Source organism: Octodon degus, unplaced genomic scaffold (assembly GCF_000260255.1).
Source record: "Octodon degus isolate 3935 unplaced genomic scaffold, OctDeg1.0 scaffold00105, whole genome shotgun sequence".
NCBI classification, from domain to species: Eukaryota; Metazoa; Chordata; class Mammalia; order Rodentia; family Octodontidae; genus Octodon; species Octodon degus.
In genome coordinates this window covers 313843-333068 of record NW_004524681.1, presented here as the reverse complement: position 1 = coordinate 333068, position 19226 = coordinate 313843, and the positions used below count along the sequence as shown (strand labels likewise).

General features: G+C 42.3%; 1 protein-coding gene across 3 annotated transcripts in view; it reads right to left on the bottom strand.

Moving 5' to 3' along the window:
* Nedd4 (neural precursor cell expressed, developmentally down-regulated 4, E3 ubiquitin protein ligase) overlaps positions 1-18204 on the bottom strand; it is a 122505-nt gene extending 104301 nt beyond the window's left edge. For 2 of the 3 annotated variants that reach the window (XM_023724018.1, XM_023724019.1), the window contains exons 1-2: positions 18093-18204; positions 9118-9191 (exon numbers count right to left, since the gene is read on the bottom strand). In XM_023724018.1, coding sequence (XP_023579786.1) covers positions 9118-9191; positions 18093-18137 — 119 coding nt within the window. In that variant the 5' untranslated portion in view covers positions 18138-18204. The remainder of the gene's footprint in view (positions 1-9117; positions 9192-18092) is intronic. The other variant, XM_023724020.1, reaches the window with a different exon arrangement.
* Between the last annotated feature and the right edge of the window lie 1022 nt (positions 18205-19226).

The window sequence follows — 19226 nt, the reverse complement described above, 5'->3', positions numbered from 1 at the left end:
TGATTTTATCACAGTATCTTTATAGCATAATTTCAAGTCAAGGATTGTGATGCCCCCTGCCTTGCCTTTGTTGCCCAGGATTCTTTGTTATTCTAGGTCTGTTCTGGTTCCAGATAAATTTTAGGAAAGTTTTCTCTAGATTTGTAAGGTATACTAATGGTATTTTAATTGGAATTGCATTGAATCTGTATAATTTTGGGACACTTTCACAATATTGTTTCTTCCTATCTATGAGCAAGTCATACTTTTCCATTTTCTGAAATACTCTTCAGTTTCCTTTTACATTGAAAATTACACTGTATAGATCTTCTATTTCATTTCTTAGATTAATTCCTAAGTACTGCCATTTTTTTTTGTACACTACTGTGAAGGGTATTATTTCCCTAATTTCTCTCTGTATACTTGTTTGGTTACAGAAATGCTATTGATTTTTGAGTGTTGACTTTGTATCCTACTACACTACTGAATTTGGTTATTAAATCTACAAGTCTTTTGGTGGAGTTTTTGGGTCTTCTATGCAGACTATCATGTCATCTGTGAATAATGGTAATTTCACTTCTTCCTTTACAATCATTGTTTTTTGGGGCCGGGGAGATGGCTCAGTAGAATAAGCACTTGCCTGGCAAGCTAAAGGGCCTGAGTTCAAATCCCCGGTTCCAAAAAAAAAAAAAAAAAAAATCCTACAATCATTGTTTTTTTATTTCTCTCTCTTGTCTAATGACTCTGGGTAATGTTTCTAGAACTGTATTCTAGTTATAGAATAGGAGTAGTAACAGTGGACATCCATGTCTTGTTCCTGATTTTAAAGTAAAGGCTTTCACTTTTTGTCCACTTAGTATGATGTTGGCTGTTGGTTTCTCACAGATAGCCTTTATCTGGGTGAAGGTAAGACCATCTTTTCTGTAGGTTTTTTGTTGTTGTTGTTGTTTGTTTTTTAATCATCAATGAGTATTGGACTTTGTCAAAAGCTTTTTTTGCATTAACTGAGATGATCATGTGAATTCTGTCTTTGGCTCTGCTAATGTGAATTACATTTATTGATTTGCCTATATTAAACCATCCCTGCATTCCTGGGATGAATCCTATTTGGTCATGGTGTATAATCTTGATGATTTGCTGCATCCTGTTTGCTTGTATTTGTTCAGGAGTTTTGCATCTATGTTCATGAGGGAGATTGGCCTGTAGTTCTCTATTTTGGTTGGGTCTTTCTCTGGTTTTGGTATCAGGGTGGTACTTGCCTCCAGGAACGAGTTTGAGAGAACTGCTTTCCTTTCAATTTCATTGAAGAGGGGCTAGTGAGATGGCTCAGTGGTTTAAAGCACCTACTTAGAACAAGCTTAGCAAAGCACAGGGACCACGGTTCAATCCTCCAGCACCACATGCCAGCCAGCCCCGCCCCTTGGTGGGCTGAGCTGGCCACACACACACATACATAAATAAATAAAATTAAAAAAAAAAGTTTAAAAAAATTTCATTGAAGAGTTTAAGAAGAATTGGCATTAAATCTTTTCTAAATTTCTTGTACAATTCAGCTGTGAATCCATCAGGATCTGAGCTTTTCTTTGTAGGTAAGTTTTTAATTACATTTTCAGTATCATTGATTCATGTTGGGTTATTCAGAATTTTTATATCTTGATTCAGCTTTGTTAATTCATATGTATCTAGGACTCTGTCCATTTCTTCTGTTTTTCATCTGTGAAAGTAGATTTTCAAAGTAGGTATTGATGATCTTATGAATTTCTATAGGATCTATAGTGATTTTGCTCTTTACATTCCTTATTGTATGAATTGAGTGTTTCCTTTCCTTTTTTTGATAAGGTTGACTAGGGGTTTATCTATTTTTTCTTTCAAAGAACCAACTCTTCAATTCATTAATTCTCTGTAATGTTCTTAGTCTCCATTGCATTAATTTTTTCTCTGATCTTTATAATTTCCTGCCTTCCTTGGGCTTGACTTGGCTCTTTATTTTTTAGAAGCTTGAGGTTGTAGCATAAGGTTGTTTATTTGGGCTAATTCTGTTTTTCTGATGTGAGAATTCAGCGCTATAAATTTGCCTCTTAAGCCTGCTTTCATTGCTTTCCACAAGTTCTGGCAGGATGCACCTGCATTTTTATTTGATTGTAAATATTGTTTAATTTCTTCTTTAATTTCATCTGTGCCTGAATGATTGTTTAGGAGAATGCTATTTAATTTCCTTGTGTTTATGGAGCTTTTGGAATTTGTTCCAGTTTCATTGCACTATGGCCAGATAATATGCATGAGATAATTTCAATTCCTTTGCATTTACTTAAGCATGTTCTGTGTGCTAGTATATGGTCTATTTTGAAGAATGTCCCATGTGTAGCTGAGAAGAATATATATGCTTGGGGCTGGCGAGATGGCTCAGTGGTCTAAAGTTCCTACTTAGAACAAACTAAGCTAAACAAAGCACAGGGGTCGCGGTTCAATCCCCCAGCACTACATGTCAGCCAGCCCCGCCCCCTGGTGGGTTGAGCTGGCCACACATACACAATATAAATAAATAAATATAAAACAATATGTATTCTGAAGTTTTGAGATGGAACACTCTATAAATATCTAGTAAGTTCATTTCTTCACAAGTTTTATTTTTTATTTTATTTAATTTATTTATTTATTTTAAAAGTTTGGTTTGTTATTTCTTTGATGATTTTTTTCCCTAGTTGATCTATCTCTTTGTGATAATGGGGAGTTAAATTATCCCATTACAATTGTGTTACTGCTCATTTGATTTTTTCATGTCTGTTAAAATTTGCCTTATATAGTTGAGTGCTGCTACATTGAGTGCATATATATTTATGATTGTCATCTCTTTCTCTTGCAGTTTTCCCCTAACAAATTATGAAGTGACCTTCTTTATCTCTTTTTTTATCTTGAAGTTCACATTGTTAGCAACCAGAATAGCTACCCCTGCTTTTCTCTGGGTTCCTGTCACATGGAGTATTGTTCTTCAGTCTATGAATTTCCTTGAGTTAAATGTGTTTCTTGTATACAACATATTGTTGGATTTTGTTTCATGATCCACTCTTCCAGTCTGCTTCTTTTGATTGGAGAACTGAGGCCATTTACATTGATGGTTATAACTGATATGCATTGGCTTATCTTCGTCATGTTATTTTCCTGCTATAGGTTTCCTAATTTCCCGTTTAGCTGCTTGCTCTGCTTGACTGTTTCTCTCTATTGTTGTTATTTAAGTTGTAATATTTTATCTCTTTCTAGAATATTTGTCAGTACTTTTTGTAGAGCTGGTTTGATGGTTATGAATTTCTTCAATTGTCATGGAAGTATCTTATCTCTCCATTAATTTGATAGTTTTGCTGGGTACATTATGTGGGTTGAAAGTTGTTTTTTTTCAGGACCCAAAATACTTCACTCCAAGCTCTTTTTTACTTGATGGCTGTGTTGAGAAATGTGCCATGATTCTGATGGGCTTTCCATTATAGGTAATCTCATTGTTTTCTGTAACAGCTTTTAATATTCTGTTCTTTTGCTGAATTTCTGGGATCTTGATTATTATGTATCTGGGTATAGATTTATTTTGGTTATGGCTAATTGGAGTTCTGTATGCCTCACTTAACATATGCCAGATTCTTTTCCCATGCTTGAGAAATTTTCTGCTACTACTTCTGCAAGTAATCTTTTTTATTTCATTTGTGTTAACTTCTGCTGTTTTGTTGACATCTATAAGTCTTACATTGTTTTTCTTTGCAGCATCTTGCAGCTGTTGAATTCTTACTTTCTGGTTCCTTGTTATTTTAAAGAGATCTTTCTTTTTGCAATCACTAGCTGCAATGCTGTCTTCAAGGTTTGAAATTCCATCTTCACTTTCATTCAAGTGGTTTTGCCAGTTTTTAATGGAATTCTTAACTTCCCGGATATCTGTTTGCCAGTCAAGCCTTATCCTACTGAGCCATCTCCCCAGCCCCCTGGATATCTGTTTGAATCTGTTTCAGGCATACTAATCCTTTCCTGTATTGCTCAATGTTTCCGTCATTTTCTATTCTCTTCTATTTTTTCATCTATGTCTTCTTTAGAAGTTCTGAGCAATTATTTCATGTTTGTTATTTCTTTCTTTACCTGAGAGATTATTTGTGATATGATTTCTCGTACAGCCTAATGGAGAGGGGTTTTTTGTTTTGTTTTTGTTTTTACTTCAGTTGCAATCATGTCAGAAATTTCAGGTGTGTGACTTGCAAGTTCTTCTATATCCTCATCTCCTGGCCATATTTTTGGTGGGATGGAAGTCTCAGATTGCCTTTTGCTCCTTTGTTTTGACATTTTCAAAGCTCACAAAGTTCACCTGGGCTCAGCAGCAATGGTAGTGGGTGAGGCATGGGTTACCATGGCTCCTGTGATACAGGGGTGGGGGGTGGGCTCTGGCTCAGTGAGGCTCCCCCAATGGTCCAAACTTTTAAAACATCAGGCTGTTCCAGGTTATTTCAGGAGTATAAACAACTCTCTATCCCTCTTCCCCTCCTACACAGTCCTTGAGGTACTGCGGATTGGACCTAGCGCTTTTACACTGAGCTACAACCCCAGCTCTTTTTTATTTTTTGATTTTTGAGACAGAGTTTTGTTAAGTCACTAAGTTGTTCAGGCTGAGCTAAAAGTTATGATCTTCCTCCTGTTTGTTATGAAATCAGCTCTGCATGATTTCCTAACAAATATGAAATAACTACTCAGAACTTCTGCTTGTGAATAGTCATCAATCAGGCTAAAACAATAAACATGTTTCAGGCACTCATATCCTTGGCTCTGCATGTTTGACACTACTGGCCATTTTCTCTTTGAAATGCTCCTCCATCTAGCTTTTACAACACAGCTCTCGTTCCAGTCCCCTCATTCTACCCTCACCTTTCCTCAGTTTTTTTCTCAGGCGCCTCTTCTACCAAGTGCCAGACACACAGTGCTACTCCCTCAGTACCACCCTGCCCCTGTTCTCCACAGCTTCTCTTTCTAATCTCATCCATGTGGTTTTTTTTTTAACGCAACTAACCATATACCATCAAACATAATTATAAAATGTAAATATGTGTCATTATCTCAACTACCCAGTTAGACATTTTCACTTTAATAGTCCACAGACATTAAGACCTTTTCCATGTTTAACTGCCTTTTAAAAATATTACTATTGACTTCTAAGCATTCTTTATACAATGTGGATTAAAGGCCTCTGTCAGATATATGCTTGTTTTTATTGTGATAAAGCCATTTAACATGAGATCTATCTTCTTAGATTTTTAAGTGTAAAATAGCACAGTTAACTATAGGTGCAATGCTGTACAGATCTGTAGAGTATATTCAGCTTGCTTGACAAAAGCTTTATGCCAGTGCATTACTGTAACCCCCATTTCCCCTTCTTCCAGCCCATTCTTTGACTATGAATTTGTTGATTTTAGATACTTGATATAAATGCAATTATTCAATATTTGTCTTTCTGTAACTGGTTTCTTTTTCACTCAGCATGATGCAAGGCCCATGCATATTGTCCCAAGTTGCAGAATGTCCTTTCTTAAGGATGAAAGTATCTCAATGTATGTATACATACTTTACCTATTCATCTGTAAATGAGCATTTATATTGTCTCCAGATATACGTTTGCAAACATATGCTTTAATGGCTTTTATCCAGATGTTCTCCGAAAGTTTCATGCAATCATAGGTGGGGCTTTTTAAGAGGTGGCTGGATTTAGAGTGTGTGACACTAGAATTGATTCATGATATAATGCTAGGTTCAAGGGCACTAGCATTAAGGGTGTGAGTGCTACCGTATGCAGCCCAGATAAGATCTAAGAGGCAGAAACAGTTGTCATCTCTTGTTGCTTTGCTACCTTTGGCAGGCCATAAACTATTTCTCCTCTGTAATGCCTGTCTGTCAGCCACCATGCCTTGAAGCCAGCCAATGATGGACTGAGACCTCTACAAACTGTAAGATAAATAAAACTTTCCTCTTTTAACTTTGGGTATTAGGTATTTTGTCTTAGCAACAAGAAAAGAAAGATGTCCTCTAATCTGGGGTTTACTATTTTCTTAACTGAGTCTTTCAAAAACAAGTTTTAAATTCTGATGTAGTTCATTTAAAAACTTTTTGTGGCTCATGCCTTTGAGGTAATATTTAAGAAACCTTTGTACAATTCAGTAAAACAAAGGTTTTCTCCTAGGGGTTCTTGCAGAATTTTTATAGTTTCAGCTCCCACTGTCTGTATAATACACATGTAGGAGAAGGCTTGCTTCATTCTACCCAGAACAGCAGTTCCAGTACCACATTCTCAAAAGACTACTACCTTTCCTCTTCAAAGACCTCAGCATTTGTATCATTCAGCCTTTTCACTGGTGGGACATACACAACTTAAAGAAGGAAGGGCTTATTTTTGCCCACAGCTCGAGGGTTCAGTCCACTGTCAGGTCACCCCAGTAAAAGGCACAGTGGAGGCCACTGCTGCCCTTATGGAAGCAAAGCAGGGAACAGCACCAGTGCTGAAGGCACACGCTGCTACTCCTTCCACATCGCCCTGCCCCTGTTCTCCACAGTTTCTCTTTCCAATCTCATTCATATTTTCTTTTTTATAACCATGTACTATCAAACAAAATTATAAAATGTAAATATGTGTCATTATCTCAACCACCCAGTTAGACATTTCACTTTGATAGTCCGGATACAGCATCCCAAGGCCACACCTCCATGACTGATGGACACACACTCAGAAGTGTGCTTTACTAACCACCCGTCATTCTCAAGCCAGTCAAATTGACAAGCCAGCTGAAGTGTCCCAGCATTTTTGTTAAAAAGTCATATGCCATTTTATATGTGTGCACATATGTATTCATACTTTCCCACACTATTCTGTTGCAATGCCATCTGTCTTGGTTAGAACAGCCACACAAGTCTTGAAGCTAGGTATTGTAAGTCTTCTAATCTTACTTTTTTGAAATTGTTTTCATTATTCTATGTGCTTTTATTTTACATGTAAGTACTGGAACCAGTCAGTATTATTTTTTAATGAAACTCTTAATTTTTGCATTATTTTAGTGGCTTATCCATATATTAAATACATGTCCTTAAATTTTTATGTCACCTGCACTTCATCCTGTCTCACTCTACTAAACAGCTGCACACACACACACACACACACACACACACACACTGCAGTCCTTCACAGCACAGCTACTGCAGCCATTCTCTTTTGTTTTTTCTTTTTACACCAGGGTTACAGTAGTTTGGCTAGTATAACTCAGTTTGTTCTAGTGTTTATCTTGCTTCATGCTTTTAATAACACAAATTTATATAGTTTATCAAATTTGAGAAAATATAAGCTATTATTTCTTTTTTAAAGCGTTTGGCCTCACTCTTTGCCTCTCCTTTCTTCCTGGGACTCCAATATAAACATACATAGGAATGACAGTTTGCCTTTATGTCCAAGGCTTTGTTTAACTTTTGGGGGACTGAACCCAGAGCCTTTTCCCAGAGCTTCGTGCCCAGCCCTTTGTGTGTGTGTGTGTGTGTGTGTATGTGTATGTTGGGAATTGAACTTATGGCCTCCCACATACTGAGCATGTGCTCTGCTACTGAGTAAGATTCCCCAGCCCTTTTAAAACTTTCATTTAGAGACAGTGTCTTGCTAAGTCACTGGCCTTGAGTATGTGATCTTCCTGCCTCAGTATCCTGAAGTGCTGAGATTACAGCATGTGCCACAAGCCCAGCCTGGTTCTTTTTTCCTTCCAGTATTTTGTGTCATCTTTTAACTAGGTAATAATTGCTAATAACCCACCTTTAAATGTGGTTACACTTTTTCCATCTCCATTCTGTTGTTAAGTTCATCCAAGAATTTTTATTTCAAATTTACTTTTCAGTTCTAGCATTTTCATTTTTATATCATTCCTGAAATTTCCTTTGATGTATTGTGACCATTTTATTTTCTCTCTTAGTAGTAAGGCATGGTGGCACACACCTGTAATTCCAGCACTTGGGGAAGCTGAGGCAGAAAGATCATTGTGAGTTCAAGGCCAGCCTGGGCTGCAAAGTGAATTCAAGGCCAGTCTGGACTGCATAAAGCAATTATGTCTCCAAGCAAAAATACTTACAATGTGCTCCATTTTCTTAGTTCTTTAAAGATCAGGTAATTTTATGTCACATCCCAGATATTACGTGTATCTCACTGTGGATACTGGACTGTCATTTTCCTCTGATGAGTGTTAATTTGCTTATCTATTTTACGGCACAGTCACCTGTCTGGAGAGGATCGGGATCCCCATTTCTGGGGAACTGGCCTTGGCTCGGGTCCCCTGTTGGAGCTCAGTCGCAAGTCCTTGCACTTGGCTCTCAAGTATCTTGACAGCTGCCCTGCAGTCTTTAGACCCAGCCTATGGTTCCCACACCAGAAGACTATAATTGACCAGGCTCTGATTCCACTGGCCTTCGACTCATTCTTAAACTGGGTCTCACTTCACACGATGCCTTTCTTCCAAATGTGAAGACCACCAGAATATGCCTCCCAGAATCACCTCCAAAACATACAGGTGACACTTTCTCTAGTATGCCGCAATTTATAGCTGTTTTCTGCTAAATGATCACTCTGTTCCAATTTTATGAATTTCTGGAGGCAGAACTTAACAATACATCTCATAATTTCCACTCTGATTTGTGTTTACCTACGTTCACAAATGCAGTAATTCACATGCTAAGAGATTCATTAACTGTCCAATTAAAAATATTATTTGTTATGGCTCGTATCTAGGTGTCCACCCAAACCCTCACACACTCACAGGTGAGGCTTTTAGGAGGTGACTAGATCATGGGTGTGTGATACTGGATTAAACCCCTGGCGGGTTTACACCTGGGTGTGAGCTGAGAGGCAAAGGCTGGTGGGAGGAGACAGGCTGCTGGGGGCATGTACACCATCCCTCCTCCTCCCTTGAGCACGCTGTTTCCTGCCTGTGCCCTTTGGGTATTTTATCCCAGCAATGAGAAAGTAACTAAAGCATTATTATTCTATTTCATACAGTAATTTACAAATAATATTTGATTTTTCAATTAAAGTTTAGCAAAAAATTAATGAACAAATCCAAAGTTTAAAAATTCCAACACAATTAATATGCTTACCTAGATCCCAAGATATCTTTCTTGGCAAGGCCTATTCCAGCTATAACTTTCACCCTCACAATTCGTGAATTTTCCTAAAATACAAAATTTACATTTTATTGTTACATATTTTAAGCTTCAGTTTAGAAAAGCTAGACTATATGATTGCTGTATATTTGCTATGTATAGGACAAAACTTCTCAGGTCTTGATATAACCACAGAGACAATGAAGAATACCAAGTCAGAATCCTTAGCCTGAGAAGAGAACCGTGCTCCCCACATATGACCCCTGAAGCAGCAATGTGACCATCACATGGGCATGTGTTACACATGTGAACAACTACACAAGGCTCAAACACATTTAGAAAAAAATTACACAGAAGAGTACATGGCACACAATTCCATTCATCCAGTTCCAGAATAGCCCCAGGATACTGGACTGTGAGAGACCCCGAGGAAGCACTCTGAAGCAGCATAGAGTCTACAATTTAACAGGACTGCTTGCTGTATTGTCAAAAATCTAGTTATATGCATAAAGTCAAGCATTTCACTATTTGTAAATCTCATGTCTCCTTACCCTTCTTCCCCAAAAGAAGGAAGCCAAAATAAAGACATTCTCAAACAAAAGCCGAGAAAGTTTACTACCAACAAACAGTAAAAGGGACCGGGGAGATGGCTCAGTAGAATAAGCACTTCCCTGGCAAGCGCAAGGGCCTGAGTTCAATCCCTGGTTCCACCAAAAAAAGAAAAAAAAAAAAAAAAAAAAGGCAAACAAACAGTAAAAGAAATACTAAAGGATACACTTCAAGTTTAAAAAAATGTAATTCCAGATAGAAAGCCAGAGATACTGAACATCAATTATAAAAAATAGTATTAACAATGTCAATGATGACGTGTGTATGTCCACACACATAATTAATTTCCTTTCTGTTTGAAATCTAACTCCAAATCTTCACATGGTTGCCAGCCCCGGGGAGACCTCCTTTCCCCAACACCCTACCATGTGCACCTTTTTTGTGGGGGGGGAGGTACCAGGAATCAAATTCAAGCCCTTGCATCTGTCAGGCAGATGCTAAGTCACTGAACTACATTCCTGGCACCCCTGGACACCATGTTGTGTGCACCTGGCCATCACCTTTGTCTTCTGCAGTTCACCGTGGCACATGCAGTCCCACATACCTGCAGGGCTCTTTGTCCTCAGCTCTGGTTTAACTCTCCCCATACCCTCTGCCTCATCAGATGAGATGAACATTCTCTGTTATGTGCTTGTATCTTACACTCCTTCTTTATAACATAAAACATTAATATATGATTATTTACTTTCTTTCCCTCTAGGCTAAAATTGAGTAAAATCTGTTGTCCATCACTATAATCTCACGCACTAACGAAACACCTAATAGGCAGTAAGTGCTCAACAGATGCTTGTTCAGCAAATACAGATTCAAGTACCTCAGATGCCCCCTAAATGCAGCAAAAAGACGAAGATGTGAAAAAGACAGCATAAGATTACAAGTTAATAATGCCCATGTTCGATTCCTCATCTTCCTGAGAAAGTGTGTTTGTGATAAATTATTTTATATGGGCTACAATTTGCAGCAGAAAAGTACAAAGATCAAATTTTGGTGCTAAAGAGTTCTGGGTTTCACCAGGGATGTACCTGGCTGGCAGGCGTGAGGCCCTGAGTTTAATTCCTGGTACCGAAAAAGAAAACAGTAAAGACAAAGAGAGGGGGACAGAGACAGAGACACAAACAGAGACAGAGACAGAGAGATACCTGGGTTTCAATCCCAGGTCAGCATTTACCAAGAAGGTCCTGCAGAAAACTAGTATCTCAAATTTCTAGTCTGAAAGTGAGGATAAGACTCCTTATTTCCAAAAGGTTGTTGTGAAGAAACCCAGCCTGGTTCTTGACATGGAACAAGTGTTCAATTAAAGGCAGCTACGAAAAAAGCTGGTCTGGGGCCAGGGAGATGGCTCAGTAGAATAAGCGCTTCCCTGGCAAGCACAAGGGCCTGAGTTTAATCCCCAGTTCTGCAAAAAAGAAAAAAAAAGAAAGAAAAGGGAAAAAACTGATCCATTTTCACTACTGTGCATTTTCACTAAAGCACCTTCATGCACCATCACAACTGTGGGCTCACACTACTGTCTTTGATTTCCCAACACTGTCTCACACCAGAGGTAGCCATGAGTTTTAATAATGGGCTACAGGAATATTTTTTCAAGACCTTCAGAAAAGTCTGACTAAAGCCTTTTTAAAAGGCCAGCCAGATAGCTCAGCAGATTAAAGTGCCTGCTGAGGCAGATGCAGGGGCCAGCGCTCAATTCTTGTGTGCTGTGCCGGCCACGCTCTTGGGGCGTGCTGGGAGGGTGACTGAGATTGAGCATGATGGCGTGCACCTGTAATCCCAGCTCTTGGGAGGCTAAAAACAGGAGTATCACTATGAGTCCGATCTATATAGTGAGACCCTGTACTAAATACAGTTAAGAAAAGCCCTTTTCATTTGTGCAGTGTCTTGCTCTTTGCGTTTATCTCTAGACTCCTCCTACCCCTCCATTCACTGGTCCTTTCAAACTTGGATTTGGTAGGGGAACCAAGATCAATAGATATTTAAGAAAGAGGTTGGTGGTAACATTGGCTGCCACAGAATTCACATGAATTCATTCCCCAAAATGGTGGGGTTAGCAACTCAAGTTAGCAGTCAAGATCTGGTGCTAGAATATAGAGCCATGACGAATGGAGCAGCTGCTGTGTTCAAATGTTCTTACGTGTCTCTAGATGCTGCAGACAATTTTAACAGTGAAAACTGTTAGCAGATGGAAAGAATTAGCTCATTTAAACACCTATTCTGACATGTTAATAATTATACAAGATTGTCACGGAAGAATCAGGGCCAGAATTTCAACATAGGAAAATGCCAGTTTCCCATACTCCTTGTGGTGGATTGACAATTGGTGGTCAACCTGTAACACGCCACTGAACTGAATTAGCATGTGTTGGGTGTGGAAGGCCCTCCTGAGGGTTACTGCCAACAGCATTAAAAAGAGAACTGGATGGGAAGATCCTGTGATATTGGCTCCTGGCTTTCCTGATAGGAACTTGGCTGATCTCACATCAGAGGAGCTCAGGACTTGCTGTTACTGAAGTTGGTTGCAGTACTTTTCAGGGGAACTCCAGGCCTTACTTTAAGTGCTGTTTCCTGGCTCCAGTGCAGCTCCCCAGCCTGCTGGTACAGATCTTTCACCCTTGTGGCAGACTTTCTGGCTTCCACCACTGACCTTTGGGCTTTACCAGAGCAGATCTGTGAAACAGACTGGCATGAGACATTGTCATGGGCTCTAGGCCTCCAGCTGGACTCGTGGAGGACACTGCCTGGCATCTAGGTGTTCAGCTGGACTCATGAATGACAGTGCGATAGGTCCAGGTGCTCAACTAACTTCTTTGGCTCTCTAGTTTGTGGACAGATCTCCTGCACTCTTTTGCATTTGACTCTTTGGTGAATGTTATAAAATAATCCCATAAATTATGTGTCTCACATTAAATCCATCTTCTTATAAACCTTGACTATAATACCTCTGCTCATCCCAAGTGATTAGATATGAGGTTCCTTTCAGCTCCAAGATTCCATTCCTAGGTGACAAAAATTCCTAATACTTAACTATTAAAACTCATAGCCAGGCTGTAAAAGATAGCTCAGTGGTCTAAGTACCTGCCTAGGCAAGCACAGGGACCCACGTTCAATCCTCACTACCACATGCCATGCGGGCCCAGCCCGGGCGTACCAAGCAGGCTAACAAAACTGGGTGTGGTGGCACATGTCTGTAATCCCAGTGCTGGGGATGCTGAAACATAAGCATCACTACAAGTCCAGGCTGCATAGTGAGACCCTGTAACAAATACAAAAAAAGAGAAAGAAAGAAAGAACTCATAGTCTTTCCCCTGCGCAGAGAAGCAGACCACTGCCCCCTCCAGGCAGGGCCGGGGGCGGGGGCGGCAGGATTCCAGGAGCTGTGCTGTCTGCATGTCTATGCACAGGCACTGGGACAGGTGTGAGGGTCACGTGGACAGACCAGCAGGGTGTCCACTGTGGGAGGGAGGTAGAAATGCAAGTGCAGTGCTCTCATTGGCACCTGAGGACCCGAGAGCTGAGAGCAGGATGCAGAAGAGGCAGAGACGCCTGTGTGGCTAGAAATAAGTTTCAGTGAGTGTGTAAACAAAGGAGCAGAACAAATAAGGAAATACATTAAGGATAACGAAAGCCAGATGTTTCACTGTGACAGGAGGTGCCTAAATCTAGAGAGGAACACTAAGGTGTTAGATTTCAATGGAAAATTCAGAATGAATTCATGGTTTTTAGGTGAATGTACACAGACTGATACAGAAATAGTCATAGCTATACACATGTGTAATCTACACTCATATAAATACACAATCTGCTTAACTCTCCTCACCAAAACAGCCAAAGAGCACATCTAGGAGTCTGAACAGCCAGACTCTAGCCTCCAAAAACCATTTCCTCATGAAGAGAACCAGTGATCCTTGGAAAATCACTACTTTCAAACAGATCTGGGCCAGGAAAAAGCATGAGCCTGGATCATCTTCTACCAGAAAGTAACATGTAGGGGCCGGGGAGATGGCTCAGTAGAATGAGCGCTTGCCTGACAAGCGCAAGGGCCTGAGTTCAATACCCGGTTCCGCCAAAAATAAAAAAATAAAGTAACATGTAAATGGAATGAACACTCTTATTAGTCTTATAAAGACCTCGGAATCTCCTTTTTTAAAAAAATTTATTTATTTATTTATTTATTGTGTGTGTGTGTGTGTGTGTGTGTGTGTCCAGTTCAGCCCACCGGGGGGGCGGGGGTGGCTGGCATGTGGTGCTGGGGGATTGAACCACAGTCCCTTTGCTTTGCTAAGCTTGTTCTAAGTAAGCGCTTTAGACCACTGAGCCATCTCACCAGCTCCTCAGAATCTCCTTAAAGCACCTCTCCTGTCATCTGGGACAATTTGAGCTAAAAATATTTAACAACAGGGAATGACTAAAGTGATATCCCACAGGTCTATGCTGATATAAATGAATAAATGAATGGAAAGGGAATGTTCTTCGTTCATAGGATGCCAACCAATAAGAATGGAAATAAAAAGTGGTAGTGTTTGATACAGATGAAATTCATAAATACAAGGTAAAACCAGGGGTGGAGATTTGATAAGGAATAGGATATTGACATAATGTCAAAATAGGTCCCCCAAAATGCTAATCAATTTAATAGAAAGATGCTCAAACTACGTGTAAGAAAGCTAGCAGACACTAGAAGACTAAGTGATGAAAGTTATTACTGACCATGACAGGATTAGCCAACATCTGTACCCTGATGCAATGCAATGCAATGAGAACTCAGCTCTGTCTCCATGATTACTGTGAAGAAATCACGACAGTCACCTGGGCACTGAAAACAACACTCAGATCTAGATGAAGAGCATCTGGCCAGGTGCACAACCTGTGCCCATTAGAAGCGTCCAGACTAAGACGGCCGGGAACTGCCACAGGTTAGAAAACTACAAAGGTAGATGCAATGTATGTTGCCCAATGGGATCTTGGACCAAAGAGGAAGAAGGGAAATTATCAGAGCAGCCATCAAGCCTGAATGGCATCTGTAAGTGACAGCACTGTTGGACCAATACTGACTTTCCAATTGAGAAAGAGTTCTTGTTTTAGAAAAGTACACACTACAGTATTTAGAGATAATGAGGCACTGTGTCTGAAAGTTAGTTTTAAATAGATTTAAAAAAAGACCTTTGATCATAGCAAAAACAAAAACAAAACAAATAAAAAACCAACATGTCACAATTATAGTGAGATGTCAACACACTGGGAATCTGCACAGGGAACCTAAAGTTCTGAGTGTTGTTGGTTTGAAATAATTAAATTATTCAAAATAAAATAGGGACCTAGGACTCAGCCTGGCAAGCACGAGGTTCTGAGTTTAGGTCTTGTTAACCCCCAAAGAAACTACATTTATTCGCTTGCTTAATAAAATATTTTAGATAGGGGCCGGGGAGATGGCTCAGTGGAATAAACGCTTCCCTGGCAAGCTCAAGGGCCTGAGTTCAATCCCTGTTCTGCCCCCCCAAAAAAAATAATAAAATAAAATATTTTAGAATGACTCTGAGATTAAAAAGTTACAAGAAAGCAGCAGAGGCAAGAAAAATCCCTGAGAGGCTAGGACAGGTTACAGTGCAGATACTGCTTAAATGGTACCTCCCTTCTTGTGGAGAACATCATTCCCACGCTCCATGGGACACTAGGTGGGCAGCTGCTGTGCAGCCTTCATGGCCCAGAAGAGTCCAAATGTGACCTGCTTAGCTTCCCTGTGCTTACGGGAGGGCAGCTGCAGTGGGCCCCAGAGGCACCAACTCGTCTGTGTGTGCAAACTATGCTCCCAAACTGGCAGAAGAGACTCAACTCTTTCCTTTAATTTCCTTTCTTCTTTGTCAGGCTTTAGTTTCAGGAAACAGAAATCACTCCAGATGTTTTAAGAAGAAAACAGTGCTGCGGGCTGGGGAGATGGCTCAGTGGAATAATGCTTCCCTGGCAAGCACAAGGGTCTGAGTTCAATCCCCGGTTCCGCCAAAAAAAAAAAAAAAAAAAAAAGGTACATAGGGGGGCCTGGCCCTAGCTCAGGCCTTTAAGTGGCTGCTTCCACAAAGCTGTCAGCCTCAGGTTGCTGGAGTTCAAACCTCACACCTCTCCAACTGGCCAAAAGTGCCCTGAAGGCATTCGAGGAACAAAAAAAAGAAAGAAAACAGTGATGCAAGTAGGCTCTAGTATAGATGAGTGGGTAACTGGAAGATGCCATAAAAGCTGCCACTTAGGCAGCTACTGCCTCAGTTGCAGACAGACAGATGGTTAATCAGGGGACTGAATTGTGTCTGTAAGAACAGAACAGACCCATCCAGACATCTGGGAGTCACTGTCGCCGCCACGTTTGTTCCAATGACCACAAAACAAGGCACCAGCCTGCGATTCTTTTGTAGAAAAATTCAATGTCTATATGACTACCCTTGCTATCAGAAAAAGGTAAAGAAACAATTGGCTCCACTTTCACCTCCCAAGTCCCTCATAAGTGCCTTCGCTGGTGAATCTTCACACTGCACACAGGACAGCTGTTGCACACTGGGACGCACGATGCTGCCTTCCGGCCTCTGCGCACCCGGGAGGTCCACAGGAAGGTGGGAGTTTCAGTCCCAGCACATTCCTCCCTAGCAGATTTGTGAGTCATTCTCTACTGTTAATCCCAAGCAACCAAGGAAACTAGGTATGAATTAGATTACACTTTCTTGTTAGCTACTGCTTTAACAGCAAAATTCAGCATATCATGTCTCTTATATAAAGACAGATACAGAAGAGCTGCAACTCACGAAAAGTGAGAGGTACTAGGCTCTAAATTTCAATACACTTTTATACTCAGATGCTTACAAAAAGGGCTCTAGGAGATATGTACATTTCTCTTTATCCTGTTTCTAGTCATTTTTCTCTGTGGTTCAGTTTCAATTTTGTAAGAATCACCTTCTTTCAATATTATGGAAAAAGCTACTTTACTTTTAATCAACAGGAGAGTCAGTTGTTATAAGTGAAACAGTTGCAATGTTTTTTTTTTTTTAAGGGTGTGCGCCCAAGGGGTTTCCAGGTTTTCTTTTACTTGTTTTACAGACCAGAAATTAAATGGCAAATGGTGGCCACAAGATGGCAACCAAAACAAGTGATTTTTGTCTTTTGGACCAGATGATGCAGTTCTCTAGGGCAGAGACTTTCTCCCTGTACCTCACAGGGCATGATTTAGGCAGACAGGTAATGAGGTGCACTGAAGAGCCAATTACAAGGGAAGAGCTTTCACCATCGTGATTCTCGTCTTCTTAGCTCAGTCTCCCTTCATGTGGACAAAGTAGACATGGGGAGACTCAAAGTCAGAATTCACAGGCAGACTCCAGTCTCATAAGTCGGGTAGGCCCCATGCCTGAGGCTTCCCAGAAGTACAAATCCATAGTGAGCTCGGAAGTTCTCATTTCAAACCGAGGAGGAGCTGTGACCCTGTTGCTACTGACAGCCCACTAACTGTCCTAACTGTCGCAGTCGGTTCTAGTTCAGCTGGGTGGAGGGGCAGAGAAGACTAACTGACAGCACAGATCCTGTAGGACGGAGAAAGCGCACAGCTAACGGCACCTCTGGAATACCTGGTTTCTGACTAGCCGGCTCGGCTGGAAATGAATGAGACATCTGGGGAGCACAGCTGGAAAGCCCAGGCGAGGCTGGGAGCCAGCTCCGGTTCCTCTGATCTTGGATAAGGGGGAGGAAAGCACCTTTAGCTACAACTTTTGGACAGCTGTGGCTGACGCACATCACTTTTCCAGTCAATAACTAAGAAATTAAATTCTTCACTTTAAACCCAGGTACTAAAACTTCTCGTTTCCGGTGTACTCTCTGCTCTTCAGATACATGTTCGCACTTTGATGGCACCGTAAGCACATCTATCCATTCATCCTCCACGGTGCAAACGTGCGCACGCTCCTCCACGCGGGCGGCCGGCGTGCCGCCTGCGACCCTGCGCTCCGCAGGAGCCCAGTCCTGGACCGCAGGTGGGCCGCCTCGAGGCACAGGACCCGGCACGGGAAGCCGCCCCGCAGCAGCATCCTAGTCCGGAAGCGGGGAAACGCCGCGCGAGCTCCGCGGACGACGGGGCCTGGAGAGCAGCTGCGGGGACACCGGCGCAGACCCACAGCCACGCACGGGGTGCGGCTGTTTGCCACGGCGCCCGCCAGGGGGCGACAGCTGGGTCCTCGTGGGACTACCTCTGCGTGACTGGGTTCGCGAGCAGCGAGCAGCAACCTGTCTGCGCGGCGTCTACCCGCGTGAACCTGAACCCCAGAGAGCAGAAGTGTCCCAGAACAGACCCTGGCCGCACCCACCCCGCCGGGGAGCGGCACCTGCTCGCGACCCACCTCGTCCTCGGGAACCCCGAGCACAGCCGCTGAGCTGGAGTCCATCTCTGCGGTCCGGAGCCAGGGTGGGGCCGGGGGCGTGAGGAGGAAACAAGGAGGAGGAAGAGGAGGGCGAGGGGGAAGAGGAGGAGGAAGAGGAGGAGTCCCGGCAGCCTCCACCCATCCTGGGCACCGCGCCGCCCGGGCGGGAAAGGCAGGAAGGGCGGATCCGCGGCGGCGGTAGGCGTGGCAGGGCGGGAAGAGCCCGTCCGAAGCCGAAGTGGGCGGGGCCTGGGCGGGGCTTGTGGCCGCGGTGGGCGGGGCCTGCGGGAAGGGCAAGGTCTGGCCGGCGCGAGAGGGGGCGGGGTCTGGGCCTGGTGGATCGTGGGCGGGGCTTTCCGGGTCCCTAGGCCGCGCCCCTCGCTCCTGCCCCAGCCCCCTGAGACTATCGCGGGTGCGTGGGCGGCGGGGCTCGGCGTGAGCCCCAACTGTACCTCTGCCCACGCAGCAGCCGGACGGACTCGGCAGTCGATCCGGAGCTCTGGGCGTCTCCACGCGTGTCCGTAGTTTCTGCACCGAGCAGTGTGCCGGAAGGCACACCGGTCCCAGACTCAAGCCGGATTCAGTTTGCCCTATTCCCGCAGCTGCGAAGTTTGCCCAAGCGTAGAAATTCAATCTAGTTTTAATTTTCCGCAAGAAATCTAGATTCAAATATAGGTAGGTAGGAACAAGACCACGCCTTAGTAACTAATTAACATGATTATTATTAACATGATTCTAAATTAGTATTGCTTTGTTTCATAAAGTCACAGATCTGTGATTTTGTGTTAAAAATAATCTGAAAATACTCAGTGTGCCATTTTATTTTAGGGTTATTTCATCCACTTCTCACCATGCATGCTTTGTATAACCGGAAATGGGTTGTCTGGTCATCTCATGGCGTTTCAGATGAGGTTGTGACAGCGTGGCCTGGGGTCACCACCCAGGGACTGAAGGACATGCTGGGTGATAGAAGTGGCAGAGGTTTGTGCAGCCTCAGTTACTGCCTCAGCCCCTAGCGGAATTTTTCCCAAACAGACGAGCTGAGCACTGAAAGCTGTTTTGTTTTGTTTTGTTTAAATTTTATTTGTGTGTGTGTGTGTGTGTGTGTGTGTG